Source organism: Dermacentor variabilis, chromosome 4 (genome assembly GCF_050947875.1).
Source record: "Dermacentor variabilis isolate Ectoservices chromosome 4, ASM5094787v1, whole genome shotgun sequence".
In the NCBI taxonomy this organism is placed as follows: Eukaryota; Metazoa; Arthropoda; class Arachnida; order Ixodida; family Ixodidae; genus Dermacentor; species Dermacentor variabilis.
The window spans coordinates 70,228,663-70,243,455 of NC_134571.1; the positions used below are offsets into that span (position 1 = coordinate 70,228,663).

At 44.5% G+C, this 14,793-nt stretch overlaps 1 protein-coding gene across 1 annotated transcript; it reads left to right on the forward strand.

Annotated features, from left to right (window-relative positions):
• Window positions 1–1,375: 1,375 nt before the first annotated feature.
• LOC142577810 (uncharacterized) lies at window positions 1,376–14,519 on the forward strand. The gene is made up of 6 exons (XM_075687254.1): window positions 1,376–1,542; window positions 4,516–4,616; window positions 8,020–8,079; window positions 8,146–8,220; window positions 9,907–9,960; window positions 14,165–14,519. Exons 1-6 carry the CDS (start codon window positions 1,440–1,442, stop codon window positions 14,246–14,248), a joined length of 477 nt encoding a protein of 158 aa, XP_075543369.1. The 5' UTR covers window positions 1,376–1,439; the 3' UTR covers window positions 14,249–14,519.
• The last annotated feature ends 274 nt before the right edge of the window (window positions 14,520–14,793 follow it).

The following is a 14,793-nucleotide window of genomic DNA, read 5'->3' on the forward strand; positions in this document are numbered from 1 at the left end:
GTCTGCTTGAAGTGTAACAGGACAAACAGTTGCAGCACGAAAGCCTGGCTCCCTGTATCGGCGCTGTTCACCACAATGGCCGCAGGGTAACTTTGGAAAGTAGACGGAACAACGCTAAGCCACAAAATAACTGGCAAGGATTTGTGATGGACCCGAGGACACGTTGACAGATGCAATTAAAGCGCCTTCATATGTGCCCCATGACATACTCTTGGTGACAATCCAGTTTCCGTCAGTATAACACATTGATGGACAGGGGAAGACAGCCCAGGGCTGCCGGGCGGTAGATTGGCGCTGCTTTCGAGAAGGAAACTACTGGAGCAGTGTATCCATCGGACGTCGAGCACTTAATGAACGAGTGACATGAATGCAGTGGCTATGTCACAATCTAATGCGCAAATAATTCGCTGCAAAGAAGGGTTAGTTTATACGACGTCAGTAGCTGGCCGATGGGTACATAAGATGACTTAGGAGACGATAGGAGAGCAAACAAAATGTTCAAGTGTCTTCTGAATTCACCAACAAATAAGATAATGTTCTTGCTAACACAGTGGTTATAATATGTCAAAGTTACGATAAGTACAGTAGCTATAGGCTACAGGATCAGAACTCGGCAACCTTTTTGAAAGACTTAAATAATGCTTAAATCTTCAGGGAATTTCGCACATCAAATGGCGCGTAGTTACCATAAATTAAAATGCTCCAAAAAAGGCTTTGGCATGCCTCTAGTAGGACTGAAATTTCTTTAGTAGCGGCGATTTCAAGCTCTACTCCCAAGCACTACAAATGCAACGGCACACAAACTTAGGTAAGTATGCCCGCCACACGCTGCATTTCTATGTGGTATTACCATACAAAGTATGTTCTTATATGAATCTGCTGCGTAATGTTTTTCACCACGATCGCTTTGGCTCGCCTGTGGAATACTGAAAGCTGCAAGTACGTCGCGAGGCGCCCCTTCTTGCTTGAACGCTCAGCTTGTGCTTCTGTCACACCGTTTTCCGTCTTCTTGTTGCATGCACTTATCATCGCAGCTTAGATTTGACATTCTCGTGAAGATTTGGACAAGCGTCGAGGCCAATGCACGCTTATATGAAAGATAGAGCTTCGGAAAAAAAATTATGGCGTGTGCACAGCTGGGCCTTTCCCGCATTGAGCCCTTCATTCCTTTCCTCCTCCCGCCCCGATACTCCCTGGAAATAATAAGTCTTCATGGCGCGACATGCCATAGCCAAGCATAAGCTGCTCAAGGACGTTGTCACCTGTCGGGCGAACAAACACAAGGTGCCAGCTCGCTTCGGCCCGCGTATATTACTGCAACTGGACAATGCAGAACGCTGCTTACTTATTTTGCCTGCGTGCACATGCTGTTGCCTCGCACTCCCAGTTTAGGTGAATGAGCACGGTGGCTCCCTGCCACCCTAGAGTTCGCTCGCAGCATGCCCCCATTTTCCCTGGTGTTGCTAGCGGCGTTGATATGCCTGCACGAGTGTGAGTGCACTAAAGCGACTCAGGTTATGAACTGGTGTGGAAAGAAACTGAGTAAGTACGCACGGAAGGAACGATGGGATCTTATAGGCCGGAAGGCCGCTGCAAACGCGCACTCGCAAAAGGTGTCGGAAATCCGAACTTTGCTTAAAACGCTGAACTCAGTAGTGTGCGTCCGAGGTGCTAAGAAATACGCTATATACTTGTACACACATGGACTCCGTGTTTTGATGCAGCACGCTTAAGTCGATAATTACGACAATTTTTTCGCTGTTTCCGTATCCGCGTTTATCTGTACTGACCCTTATCTGTACGTGGTGATGCCGTGGGCGCTGCCATGTTTGATCACGTGGTGCTGCGTCCATTGGTTGCCTCAACTGCGTCCATTGCCTCCGCGTTTACAATGAGTGTGTTTGACACCGGTGCGGCTTACCAAACCTCTGTTTTGGGAGATATCGTAGACGGTAACTGGGCGGACGACACGAAGCTTTGGCCACTGCTTCAGAGACCATGCAAAAGCGCTTTGGAAGCTAATTAAGCTGGGTCCAAACGGCGCGAGCAAGCAGGGTATATGGTGCTTGTTTTAAGGGCGAGGCTAAATATGTATTCCAAGCTATCCAAACTTCCCATTCATGAATTGAATCACGATTATTGTGTTTTGCTCTTCGTTCTTTATTTGGCAAATATTTTCAAGCAGCGGCTTGTCACATTTCTGACTCAGTAAATTTCCCTGGTGCGGTCACTATTTAATTATTTTTGCCTAATCGCTTGAAACGTAGCCGTTTTGTACATTGTAATACCTTGTAGCAAAGATGTATTATCGCTAGTAACTCGCCTATTTTTGTGGACCGGCTTGTCACATTTCTGACTCAGTAAATTTCCCTGGTGCGGTCACTATTTCATTATTTCTGCCTAATCGCTTGAAACGTAGCCGTTTTGTACATTGTAATACCTTGTAGCAAAGATGTATTATCGCTAGTAACTCGCCTATTCTTGTGGACCGGCTTGTCACATTTCTGACTCAGTAAATTTCCCTGGTGCGGTCACTATTTCATTATTTCTGCCTAATCGCTTGAAACGTAGCCGTTTTGTACATTGTAATACCTTGTAGCAAAGATATATTATCGCTAGTAACTCGCCTATTCTTGTGGACCGGCTTGTCACATTTCTGACTCAGTAAATTTCCCTGGTGCGGTCACTATTTCATTATTTTTGCCTAATCGCTTGAAACGTAGCCGTTTTGTACATTGTAATACCTTGTAGCAAAGATGTATTATCGCTAGTAACTCGCCTATTTTTGTGGACCGGCTTGTCACATTTCTGACTCAGTAAATTTCCCTGGTGCGGTCACTATTTCATTATTTCTGCCTAATCGCTTGAAACGTAGCCGTTTTGTACATTGTAATACCTTGTAGCAAAGATGTATTATCGCTAGTAACTCGCCTATTCTTGTGGACCGGCTTGTCACATTTCTGACTCAGTAAATTTCCCTGGTGCGGTCACTATTTCATTATTTCTGCCTAATCGCTTGAAACGTAGCCGTTTTGTACATTGTAATACCTTGTAGCAAAGATGTATTATCGCTAGTAACTCGCCTATTCTTGTGGACCGGCTTGTCACATTTCTGACTCAGTAAATTTCCCTGGTGCGGTCACTATTTCATTATTTCTGCCTAATCGCTTGAAACGTAGCCGTTTTGTACATTGTAATACCTTGTAGCAAAGATGTATTATCGCTAGTAACTCGCCTATTCTTGTGGACCGTCACAAAATAATCAGCTTCGAGTATTCCTGCGCTATCCGTGTACTCCGTCATTTATTGTGCGTATATAGTGCGCATATATTCAAGTGCGCGCCCATTCAATTATTGACATGTTGGCGATAGAGTGGGCGTAACATTCAGTGCCAGTTGGTGTATATGCGTGTAGCTACTGTGTGCGAAATGTAATAGGACAGGAAGCGGCGCTGCTTCCTTTGTCTTTGTTTAACGAGCGGTACTCACTCTTGCCGACGCCCCGGCGCTGCAGCACAATCTTCGAAGGCTATAGCGATACAACGCTGGCGCATGAGCAAATTTCTGTATCCTAGAATAAAGGCGCACATCTCGAAGTGCCGGTAACACGTACGGACAGTTGCAGCAACGGTTGCTAACTTGGCCACACAGATTCATTCCATTTCTTAATATGCCAGTTACTATTTTTACAGCCAACTACTGCACACGTTTTCTATCAACATGATTCAATCCGGCATGATTGGAGAATGCGCATTAGCGAAAAATTAGTTCCATTTCCGACAGCTGATTCTACAGAAGCAAAGTGGAGGCGTTAATGGTTTCGTATTCGTGCGCTGTCACTGAGGCGACGTGCGACGCACCGCCAAGAGCACCATCTCATTTCTACGGAACAAACTGCACCACGTAAAGGGTCAATATTACCATGGCATTCATTTTCGCACATTTCTATGGACGACTCGGGACTGTTTAGTGTAGCTCAAATGAGATGCTCAGGACACTGCAGCCGCTATTAATGGAGAAGAAATGCTACCCTCAACACCCACAGCTTTCGGACACCCGATGCGCCACAGAAATCTAACTACGGGGCAAAGCAGCAGCCGTGATCACGCGCTCTGTGGGCTGGAAATTTTTTTCAGTGAGACCATTCGGTGCGGACTGGCATCCTTCGTGTTCAAACTAGTTTTGACACAGCGTGAAATATTGTTTAACGTCGCTTGCTTGTTCAAAGTACAAACGTGATCGTCCCTGGTATTTAAATTATCAGTCTGGAAATGTGTTTGATATAGTAAAGTATTTGCAACTATCGAGTTAAACGAATAATTTGTTTCATTGTGATAAGGCATTCGTTGAGAACGTTATAAAATTGTTGCAGAGCAATTTTAAGAAATTTTATACAAAAAAATTGTTTCATTTCCATTAGACGTTAGGAGCAGGGTGTGAACTGTTTGCATAAGAAAAATATATTTGAAAATTGAAGGAATGACGTGGCAAGCTGTCTTCTCCCATCTTTTCTAGATCCCATTCAACTAGCCAAATCAGCGAAGTTCGCCGCAGACCTGTTTGCGTCTTGCAGGGAGCAACTAAAGATGCTTGGAGTGGAGCCGACTATCGTTAAGGTGACAAAGACACGACGCCCGACAGAAATGCTGTGAAGCATGCTATAATTGTAAACAGAACAGCGCGTATTTTGACAGGGACAAGGAGAGAGACACGACACGGACGACTTCTCCGTCCTTGTCCCTGACAAAATACGCGCTGTTCTGTTTAAAATGGCTTACTAACTCGCCCAAACGTCCGTTTTATAATTGCAAACCTCCGTAACACAAGACAGCTTAAGGAAGAGCGCGTGGAAGAGATGAACACTTCCAGAAACAATAACATTTATGGAGAACTTCTAAGCACATTATGTGTTCTCTATGCACACACTCTATTGTCCTACTATTCATTATTAAATGCATATGTGACAAGTAGAGCATGTAACATGTGCGTGTCGCCCTTATGAGTGCATTTATCATGGAGCTTCCCGCTGTGTGCATCTTATGTTCGTTGCTTACTGACTTCCCTGTGAGCATAGCTGTCTACACAGATGACATTGCTCTGTGGATAAGCAGCCCTTTGCCCCTTGGTCCGCGGCTTCGTGCAAGCTTGCAAAGAGCTCTCAACGCTACTTCGGAGTACTTGGGTGAAGTTGGCCTGCTCATATCACCTGCTAAGTCGGCTGCAATAGCATATCACCCTAAACAACGGGCTCGTCGAACAATGAGCCGACTGTATCTTGACGAAACGCCTATAAACTGGGTGCGACAACACCGTTATTTGGATTTAATTGTGGATGATCGCATCTCCTGGCGTCCTGCCGTTAAATCTGTAAGACGTAAATCGCACTCCCTCCTTAAGTATGTGGCTGCCTTGACTGCTCGAGGTGCTGGCTGCGACCGAACAACGGCTCTTCTGGTGTAACAGTCACATGTGTACCAGGTGTACCAGTCACACTTCACACGTAGGAATCGCCGGAAATGAAGAGGCTGATCGGCTCGCTTCAAGTTGCGCTCATAACAACTGTGACTGCCCAGAAATTTTGTGCAAGCTTGAGCATCCAGACCAGCTCGTCGCAAATGGAACGTTCCCGCCCCGTGGTCGCGGTCGAGGCTTGCCTCGTCGCGCTAGAGCACAACTGCTCAAGCTGAGGGTTGATTGCGTGAACGTGCACGAACGTTTATACAGACAAGGGTGTGTGGCATGTCCATTGTGTACGTCTTCTGGCTGCTACGAGACACTTCAGCACCTTGTATTTGAGTGTCCCGCTTTCAGTGCGCAGCGCAAGTCGCTAATGAGAAACTGTCATCCCCTTGACCTGCGGTGTCAGACAATCGAGGAATGTTTATACCCCAGTGGTTGTGCATCTAAACCTGATCAGGCCCATCGCGCCTTACTAACCTTTCTAGAGTTAACAAACTTAGGTTCACGTTTGTAACGTGAACATTCAACATTCTGTAGTAACGTGACCTTCAGTGACCGGCCCTACTGTGTGTCATCCGTACTGTGTCCTAACGCTTCTTTCTTCGAAGATGGGAGGTGGCGGGTTCAAACACCTTATAGTGTACATTGTGAACCGACTACCGGTGAAACCGTGATTGCGTGCAGCTGTACTTGGCGTCTCATCGTGGAGTGCACAATTAGCCGCATAGCGAACTAGCCATGGACATGATTGATAATTGTGGAGGCTGTTCGACACGGCGTCACTTTAATTCCTGCTGCAGAGTCGAAACTCGGCAGAAGAACGTGCGTAGTTTACTGAGTTCTACTTAGTCTTTAGATTTGTCCTGTTGCTCTTCTTTTCATCTTTCCTCCCCTCCTTCCTATCTTCCATTTCTGTGTTGCTGTCACCTCCCTTCAGAAGAGTAGGCAGGCGTTGTGCCCCGTCCGGTGGCAGTTGCCAGCCTGCTCCTCGCTTTCCCTTTCCTGTTAACTGTGTATATGTGTATATGTGTTCAAAACAAATAATAATAATAATAATAATAATACTGCCAAGCAGCTTTTTCTTGCGGAAGAAAGAATATCTGGAGGCGGCTCTTTTTTGTTTAGTTATCGATGATTTGCTGTGGTGAGATTCAGGTAGAACCACTGTGGAGAAATTCAAGAACACTCTAAATTAAATTGTGGGGTTTATCATCCCGCGGCTGGCACAGCACACTGTGAAGGACGCTTTAATGAACAGTACGGGACTGATTTAAATCGCCCGGGTTTGTTCAACGTGCTCGTAAATCGCGGTACACGATCGTTTTTCCTTTCCACCCCCATGCGGCCGCTGCGGCGAGGAATCGAGCCCATGACCTGATGTTCACCAGCAGAACGCCGTGTATTCAATGAGCCACCGCACCGGGTTAGCGGATAAGGACCACTTTCTGAACGCTATGAACTTCACAAAATTAACGAACGCGCACACTACGTCGACACTGCACAAAGTGTCCAGCAGGACACAAACGCAAAACAATGCGTGACAGCGATTTCAAAGGTGGCACTTCGTGCCTAACTCGGAAACTTTCGACATTGAGTTTTGCCTAATCGGTCAACCAAACGCAAGGCTAAGCATCTTAGACATGGGTTGGGAACGACCATAAGGATGAACACGAAGACGAAGACATGAATCACTGCACAGGAAGCGTCGAAGCTTCCTGCGTAGTGGTGCGTGTTTTCGTATTCGCATAAGTAATTGCATCATTTGCAAAGCACATCTACACGCTATAGCATAAAATAGCCCGGTTCATCGTTCTACTGACAGACGTAAGTGCACGCTGGCCCGCTGATTGAACTGTTGTATTTTGCTAGAGTTCGGTACATTTGGCGCGGGTTGGGCGAAATCGTTAGGCGTAGTGCACTTTAAACATTCGTCGTTCCGAAATAGCCACTTGATAGTTGGCCTCCCAGCCTTTCCTTTCCTTTTCTGTATTTCACGTGCTGATCTTCATAATCCTTACCTATCTCAAATGACAATAATATTTCAAATTACTATGCTATACATACGGCTTGACGGATGGTGCTATGCCCTTGACCTGTCACGTATTTACAATACTCAGTGAGCTGGCAATATCAAATATTTCTTTGAGCCTTCGGCATGATTCGCCAGCTAGAATCATATTAAAATATAATTTCATTCGCAAGACACTCACAATACCACTGCAGAGCTGTGCGGGTCAATGGTAATGAAATTGCGTAAAGAAACATGCGCTTCCATGTATGTAGCGATTACTGTTACCGTCTATGTGTCTATTTAATGTGCATGAACCTTCTTGTGTACACTATAAACAGTCAGCGCCACCCAAAAACTAAACGAATCCAGCTGTCTACTTGTTTGAAAAGATGACACTCTTACTACTTCATCGAAACTGTCGGCCCTTAGTAATTGGTGCTTGTTTTATGATTATGCTAAGTTTGCAAGCTAAAATGTTTCTCTACACTCGGAGGTTCACTGGAACATGTGCGGCATGCCAATGTATACTTGTAAACTCTACCTTGCAGGAAATAAAAAGAGCGTGCGTCGTCATCCGCGTCTGCTACGCCTATGTGGACGATCTCAAAGTAAGGATAAGTCAAAACATGGCTGACAGTGCTCACAAGTACTTCAAACGTACTATTCTCATCTAGGAAAGCGACGAATTTTACACTGCGTTTCCGAACTGCCTCAAAAAGATCTTTCAAGGCATGGAGACAGCGTCTAAAGTAAGTGCTACCACTTTCTATTTGCATATTTCTATATGACTCCGCAACGCAACCCTCAAAATAATTTGACTACCGTTAAGAGTGGTGCTAATTCTAGATGTGGCAGCATATTTTTTACGGTATGTCGACACTGACGAGGGTTGACAATTCATCATCAGCATTGATGAGTGTCAAGAGGTAATGAGGGTGCAAATACGCCCATAATACCTTCGCATATTCACGTCGCCGTTCATTGACGGCGTCACATTTAATCATGTCGAATAATGTGAGAGCTTATCTGAGAAGCACGCTTCCTCCACACGAAAGAGAGGAACTAATGAGACGCAAATGCTCTCTAAAAGAATAAGGCGTGAGGGGACTTACGCAGAAAGTCCCCTCACAGCATTACGCAGAAAGAGCAATTGCCGTCCCGACGCCAGCCCTTTTACATTACCACTCCACAAAACGACAAACACGCCACAAGAATCACACACAAACCAGCTTGCTTGAGTGCAGCATACTCAAGACTGTTTATTTTGAGCCATTGCAGCACGGAAGAGAACAATACATCGTTGTTGATTCTGCATTGTGAGAGCCTGTAGTCTGGAAGTGTGTAGGAGGAGGAGAAGGAACAGGAAGAGTAGGATGCAAAGGAAGGAAGGAAGGAAAGGTAGGGAGGTCAACCAGACGCACGTCCAGTTTGCTACCCTACACAGGAAAAGGGGTTTAAGGAAAGAAAATAAAGGAGAAGAAGGGAGGAAGATACTATCAGTGTGAGTACGTGCGGATGCCCATAACTTCACGTCTATAGTCGGTCACTGAGGCTAGTCGCTTTCATGAAGCGTAGCAGTGACCGCGTCGCTTTGTAAGCCTGCGACGCGTGGGGCCTTGGTCCGAGAATATTGTTCTCTGAAAATGGTCTGTTATCTGATCGGTTTACCACCCTCTGAAGAACGTCACAATCGTTGTCATAGAGATTACAAAACCAAATAATAAATGATAATAAAAATAAAGATAAGTGTGTAGGTCCTTCAGTAAAGCAACGTAGATGCTGATAGCATCCGTAAAAAAGTAGCTCCCCCCAGCGTCAGTCTGCGCAAAATCTCCAAAAATAAACGTTGAACAACCTATGTTGTGCAACTACGGCTATATTTGACGTCATTTTTAGAGCCTTATTGACATTCTTCTAGAGGATATCGTGTTATTATGAAATGTGATCACTATTGTCCTACAGCTACTGCTATATACGCACCGTACAAAATTAATTCCATTCAGACAATAGCAATGACAACAAAAGTTTATTAAACAAACACCGAAAGAATTGACACGATATTTGAACGATCTCTAAGCTCTGGCCACGCCTCATTCCTCGCGATCTACCACACTCTGTTGTTTCTTCTGTCCTCATATCAGATTTTGCCTAAAAGGTGAGGAATCTAAAAGGAAAGAAATTACACGGATGCCAACACTCGCGGTAGAATGTAACAGATTCATTTTATAGTAACAGCAAAACGCAAATAAATATGGGGATTAAGGCCATAATTATGGTTTAGCTCATTGCCATATAATGATAAAAGGACTTACATAACATCAGTTGATTCAGCAAGCGATAACTCGAGAGCAACAATTCAGTTCAGCCTATTCATATGCGATGATGACGTGCTATTCCTCTAGCGTGATACGCAACCCGTTCCTGTTGCATTACAGAGTATGGCCACAGACTACCACGTGAATATCAGCACTATTATCGATGAAGTGAAGGTAAGCTTGTATTCTATAGTCGGCATTTGGTGTGTGACATTTCGCCTACAGTGTGACATTAACGGCAGTGGTGGCGTAGATGTAGAGCATCCGCCTCGCGTGCAAGAGGACAGTGGTTCGAATCCCGGTACCGCGCAATTTTCCACCGGTTTAAAAAAAATCCGCGTGTTGATACAATTGCATAAGCAGGCCTGGAATGCAGCCTGATCCACAACCGGTAACACACTCCCTCACCAGACCAGGATTGGCCACCCTGGTGCAGTACTTGGCCACAACCTCCTATATGAATACGACAATCATACCCCTGCCTTCAGCCCCCAGCAGCTGCGAAGCAACTGACTACGGCGGCGGTCAGACCTGTGACGCAGCAGAGGGTCCTAAGAATATTTGGGTCCGGACAATCTGAACCTGGCAACGTTTAACGCTAGAACTTCATCTAGTGAGGCGAGTGTGGCAGTGCTATTGGAGGAATTAGCGGGCATTAAATGGGATATAATAGGGCTCAGTGAGGCTAGGAGGACAAATGAAGCATATACAGTGCTAAAAAGCGGGCACGTCCTGTGCTACCGGGGCTTAGCGGAGAAACGAGAACTAAGAGTCGGATTCCTGATTAATAATGACATAGCTGGTAACATACACGAACTCTATAGCATAAACGAGAGGGTGGCAGGTCTTGTTGTGAAACTTAATAAGAGGTACAAATTCAAGGTTGTACGGGCCTACGCCCCTACATCCAGTCATGGTGACCAGGAAGTCGAAAGTTTCTATGAAGAGGTGGAATCGGCGATGGGTAAAGTCAAAATACACTATACTGATGGGCAACTTCAATGCCAGGGTAGGCAAAGTTTGCAGAACGGAATAATTTGAGGATAAAGAATACCTTTTTCCGCGAGCGGGACAGCCGAAAGTGCACGTGGAGGAGCCCGAATAACGGGACTAGAAAGGAAATAGACCTCATACTCTGCGCTAACCCTGGCATCATACAAGACGTGCTCGGCAAGGTGCGCCGCAGTGACCATAGGATATTAAGAACTCGAATCAGCCTAGACTTGAGGAGGGAACAGAAGAAACTGGTACATAAGAAGCCGATCAATGAGCTAGCGGTAAGAGGGAAAATAGAGAAATTCCAGATCAAGCTACAGAACAGGTATTCGGCTTTAACTCAGGAAGAGGACCTTAGTGTTGAAGATATGAACGACAATCTTATGGGCATCATTAAGGAATGTGCAATAGAAGTCGGTGCTAACTCTGCTAGACAGGATGCCAGTAAGCTATCGCAGGAGACGAAAGATGTGAGCAAGAAACGCCAATGTATGAAATCCTCTAACCATACAGCTTAGAATAGAACTGGCAGAACTTTGTAAGTTAATCAATAAGAGTAAGAGAGCTGACATAAGAAAGTATAATATGGATAGAATTGAGCACGCTCTCGGGAATGGAGGAAGCCTAAAAGCAGTGAAGAAGACACTAGGAATAGGCAAGAATCAGATGCATGCGCTAAGAGACAAAACCTGCAATATCATTACTAATATGGATAAGATAGTTCAAGTTGCTGAGGAGTTCTATAGAGATTTATACAGTACCATTGACACCCAGGAAGATAATGAAAGAGGGAGTAGTCTAAAGGAACTTGACATCCCGCAACTAACGCCGGAAGAAGTAAAGAAAGCCTTGGGAGCTATGCAAAGTGGCAAGGCAGCTGGGGAGGATCAGGTTACAGCAGTTTTGTTGAAGGATGGTGGGCAGATTCTTCTATAAAAACTGGCTACCCTGTATACGCAATGCCTCGTGACCTCGAGCGTACTAGAATCTTGGAAGAACGCCAACATAATCTTAATCCATAAGAAAGCGGACGCGAAAGTCTTGAAAAATTATAGACCGATCAGCTTATTGTCCGTTGTCTACAAAGTATTTACTAAGGTTATCGCAGATAGAATCAGGAACACCTTAGACTTCTGTCAACCAATGGACCAGGCAGGATTTAGTAAAGGCTACTCAATAATAGAGCATATTCATACTATCAATCATGTGATAGAGAAATGTGCGGAATATAACCAACCCTTATATATAGCTTTCATTTATTACGAGAAAGCGTTTGATTCAGTCGAAAGCTCAGCAGTCCTGGAGGCAATACGGAATCAGGGTCTAAACGAGCTGCATGTAAGAATACTGAAACATATCTATGGCAGCTCCACAGCCAACGTAGTTCTCCATAAAGAAAGCAACAAAATCCCAATAAAGAAGGACGCATGCCAAATCTGTCGCTCGCAAGCGCGCAAGTATTGTTTTGTAGAAGCTTCAGAAATAAAATACAGGAAAGCGAGCAACAATCCTGCAAAAAGATCATATCATGACTATGATCATCGATTATTGCCAAGCTTCATCAGAGGTGATTTAATTCCTCGTAGCAGCTTTTTAAAGATTTCGAATATCTAGATATCTTCCTTAATACAGCACTTAAGCACGGAGTTGCCGGTATAACGTTGCTGTTACCGTTAGCGTGCCGTAAACCCCGCGCATGCGAGGTAGGTGCTAAACAGTATTGGTGGAAAGGCAACGTTATGCTGAAAATACTCTGCTGCTTGGTTGAGATTGAAATATTGAGTGATTTGTTGAGATTTATTAGCTGAGATTGAAAAAAGCTGATCTGCGATAGAAACGCTAACTGGAACTGTGGCTCAGTTAGTTGCCAAGAATGATGACGTTGGTAACCGATCCCGTCGCAACAACATTATTATACACGGCTTGGACGACAATCCCGATGGAAATGAGAGCATGTTGCTTGATAGGGTTGCACAGATATTTTCCGGTACGCTGCAAATTACGCCCCCACACATTGAGTGTTGCCACAGGATCTGCGGAAAGGGCAGAGAGCATCCGCGCCCTGTTATTCTGGATTTTCGGGAAAGATCTATGGCAATGGAAAACGACTGGAAGGTTAAATGGTTCGAATGTGCTTCTCTTGTCTGGAATCCGCACAAGCAATGCGATATTAATCAAATCGAGACCATCCAAAAGAAAGAGATACGCTTCATATGTCCCAGGTTCGATAGGGATTTTTCACCTTCCGCAGCACTTCCATCCCTTGGCTTGCAACCGCTCTCAGATCGCCGACGCAAGGAATCGTTAAAAATTCTGCATATTAACTCCTCTTGGCGGATTTCATCAGATCTCTAACTACTGCTAAACCATCCAATACTAGAAGTCACCATCACCTAACCATTGCGCCTTATTTTGCCCGTACAGACACGTTTAAATAAAGTTTCTTTCCCCGTGTTATTGAATATTGGAATTCTTTGCATGGTAATACTCGTTCTCTGCCTTTAAACTTACTTTTAGCGACCATTGAATGGGTAACTATTTTCATTGCGTCTGTATTGTTCATATTGCTTTAATTTGTCATTGTTCTGCTTTTCATACCCACTCCTGCAATAGCCCAATAGGGCTGCAGTATGTACAAATAAATAAAAAGAAAAAAAAACTGCACCCGTTTTATGTTGGCAAATATATGTAAAACGAACGCGCAGTAACGTGCAATGTGATGTGCAATACCGGTGCCCGTGGTCGAAGGGGCTCGAAAACTGTGTACGGCTCTGCAGACACAGGGTAAATTACAGACCTTAACAAGGCTCCAAAAATGAGCACTTATTAAACCGTTATTTATTTCGCATGTCAGAGTCGCCGCGCCGCCCTGGAGCCCCTTCAAACACGAACAAGGGAGTTGCAAGTCATAGTGCATGCGACTGTACGTACTGGCATGCGCATAGCCATGCACCGTGCCAACGCTGAATGAAAAAAATGAAAAAGATAATGCAAGAACTATAATGTGCTTGCGTGCGGTGATTGCCACAAATTTGAACGCGCACATTACCCGAGATTGTATCCAACCTTATACATAGTATGCTTGTAATTAAGACAAAGGAAGGAAACCGTCATAGTTGATAAAATATTGTAGCTCTGTTTTTCGTACAGGATGTTGTGATTTAGGTTTCACGACAGTGATCTTTCTGGAAAACGCAACTACACGTGGACTGGCGTTTCCCGCATTGAGAAATTATTGTTGTCGGATTGTAACGGTGGCATCATCTGCATGTACGCTTATAGTTGAAGTGTTTCTGTGAACGAAGGTCATTTCATTACTATACTACTGCTCTTTTGACGATATACTTAACTTTGTCAACATTTATTTTCTGATTCCTCGTAGAAATGCCAGCCGAAGAACATGCCAAAAGACGAGGCCTACTTGCTGGGAATGCTGGCATGGTTTGGAGACTTTGTAAAAGAATAAGAAGGATCCAGGCGGCGACAAGACTTGTTGATGTAAACGAAGAAAAAAACGGATGGACAGAATAACTCATGCAATAGAAGGTTCCTGTTATCATGAAGAATGAAAGGAAACTAATCTGATCCAATTATTACAGCGTCTTCGTACAAATAAGAGCAACTGAAACCTTAATTTTTCACTGCATCAGACATTTACTGAAAAGGAGCTTACGTCACCGTCAATCCTTGTTTTATTATGAAACCTTCACTGCTTGCGCCATAATAAAGTTTGACGGCTCACATATGTTGGTACTTATACATGTTCTTGCCTCATCGCTCACTCCGAGCCCGACAACTTCATTTTAGTACTTCTCGTCCGGCATGGTGGTGAGACACCGCGACTCCGGCGTGAAGCCGACACAACCCTTTTTCCCAAGAATTTAGTCAAAAATAAAGCTGGAATAAAAAAAAACACAGCTTGAGGACGCCAAATCCCATATAATGCTTTTAGTTGCTTCGAGTTTGCCGGTTATCGCCTAATGTTAGACCATAGCATACGCAATTAATTAC

What these genes read in the sequence shown, in the direction of transcription:
- LOC142577810 (XM_075687254.1), top strand. Translation starts at nt 1,440, where the DNA reads ATGCCCCCATTTTCCCTGGTGTTGCTAGCGGCGTTGATATGCCTGCAC. An exon ending in GCATGGAGACAGCGTCTAAA is followed by an intron (nt 8,221 to 9,906) that starts GTAAGTGCTACC and finishes GTTGCATTACAG; the next exon opens with AGTATGGCCACAGACTACCA. An exon ending in CTATTATCGATGAAGTGAAG is followed by an intron (nt 9,961 to 14,164) that starts GTAAGCTTGTAT and finishes GATTCCTCGTAG; the next exon opens with AAATGCCAGCCGAAGAACAT.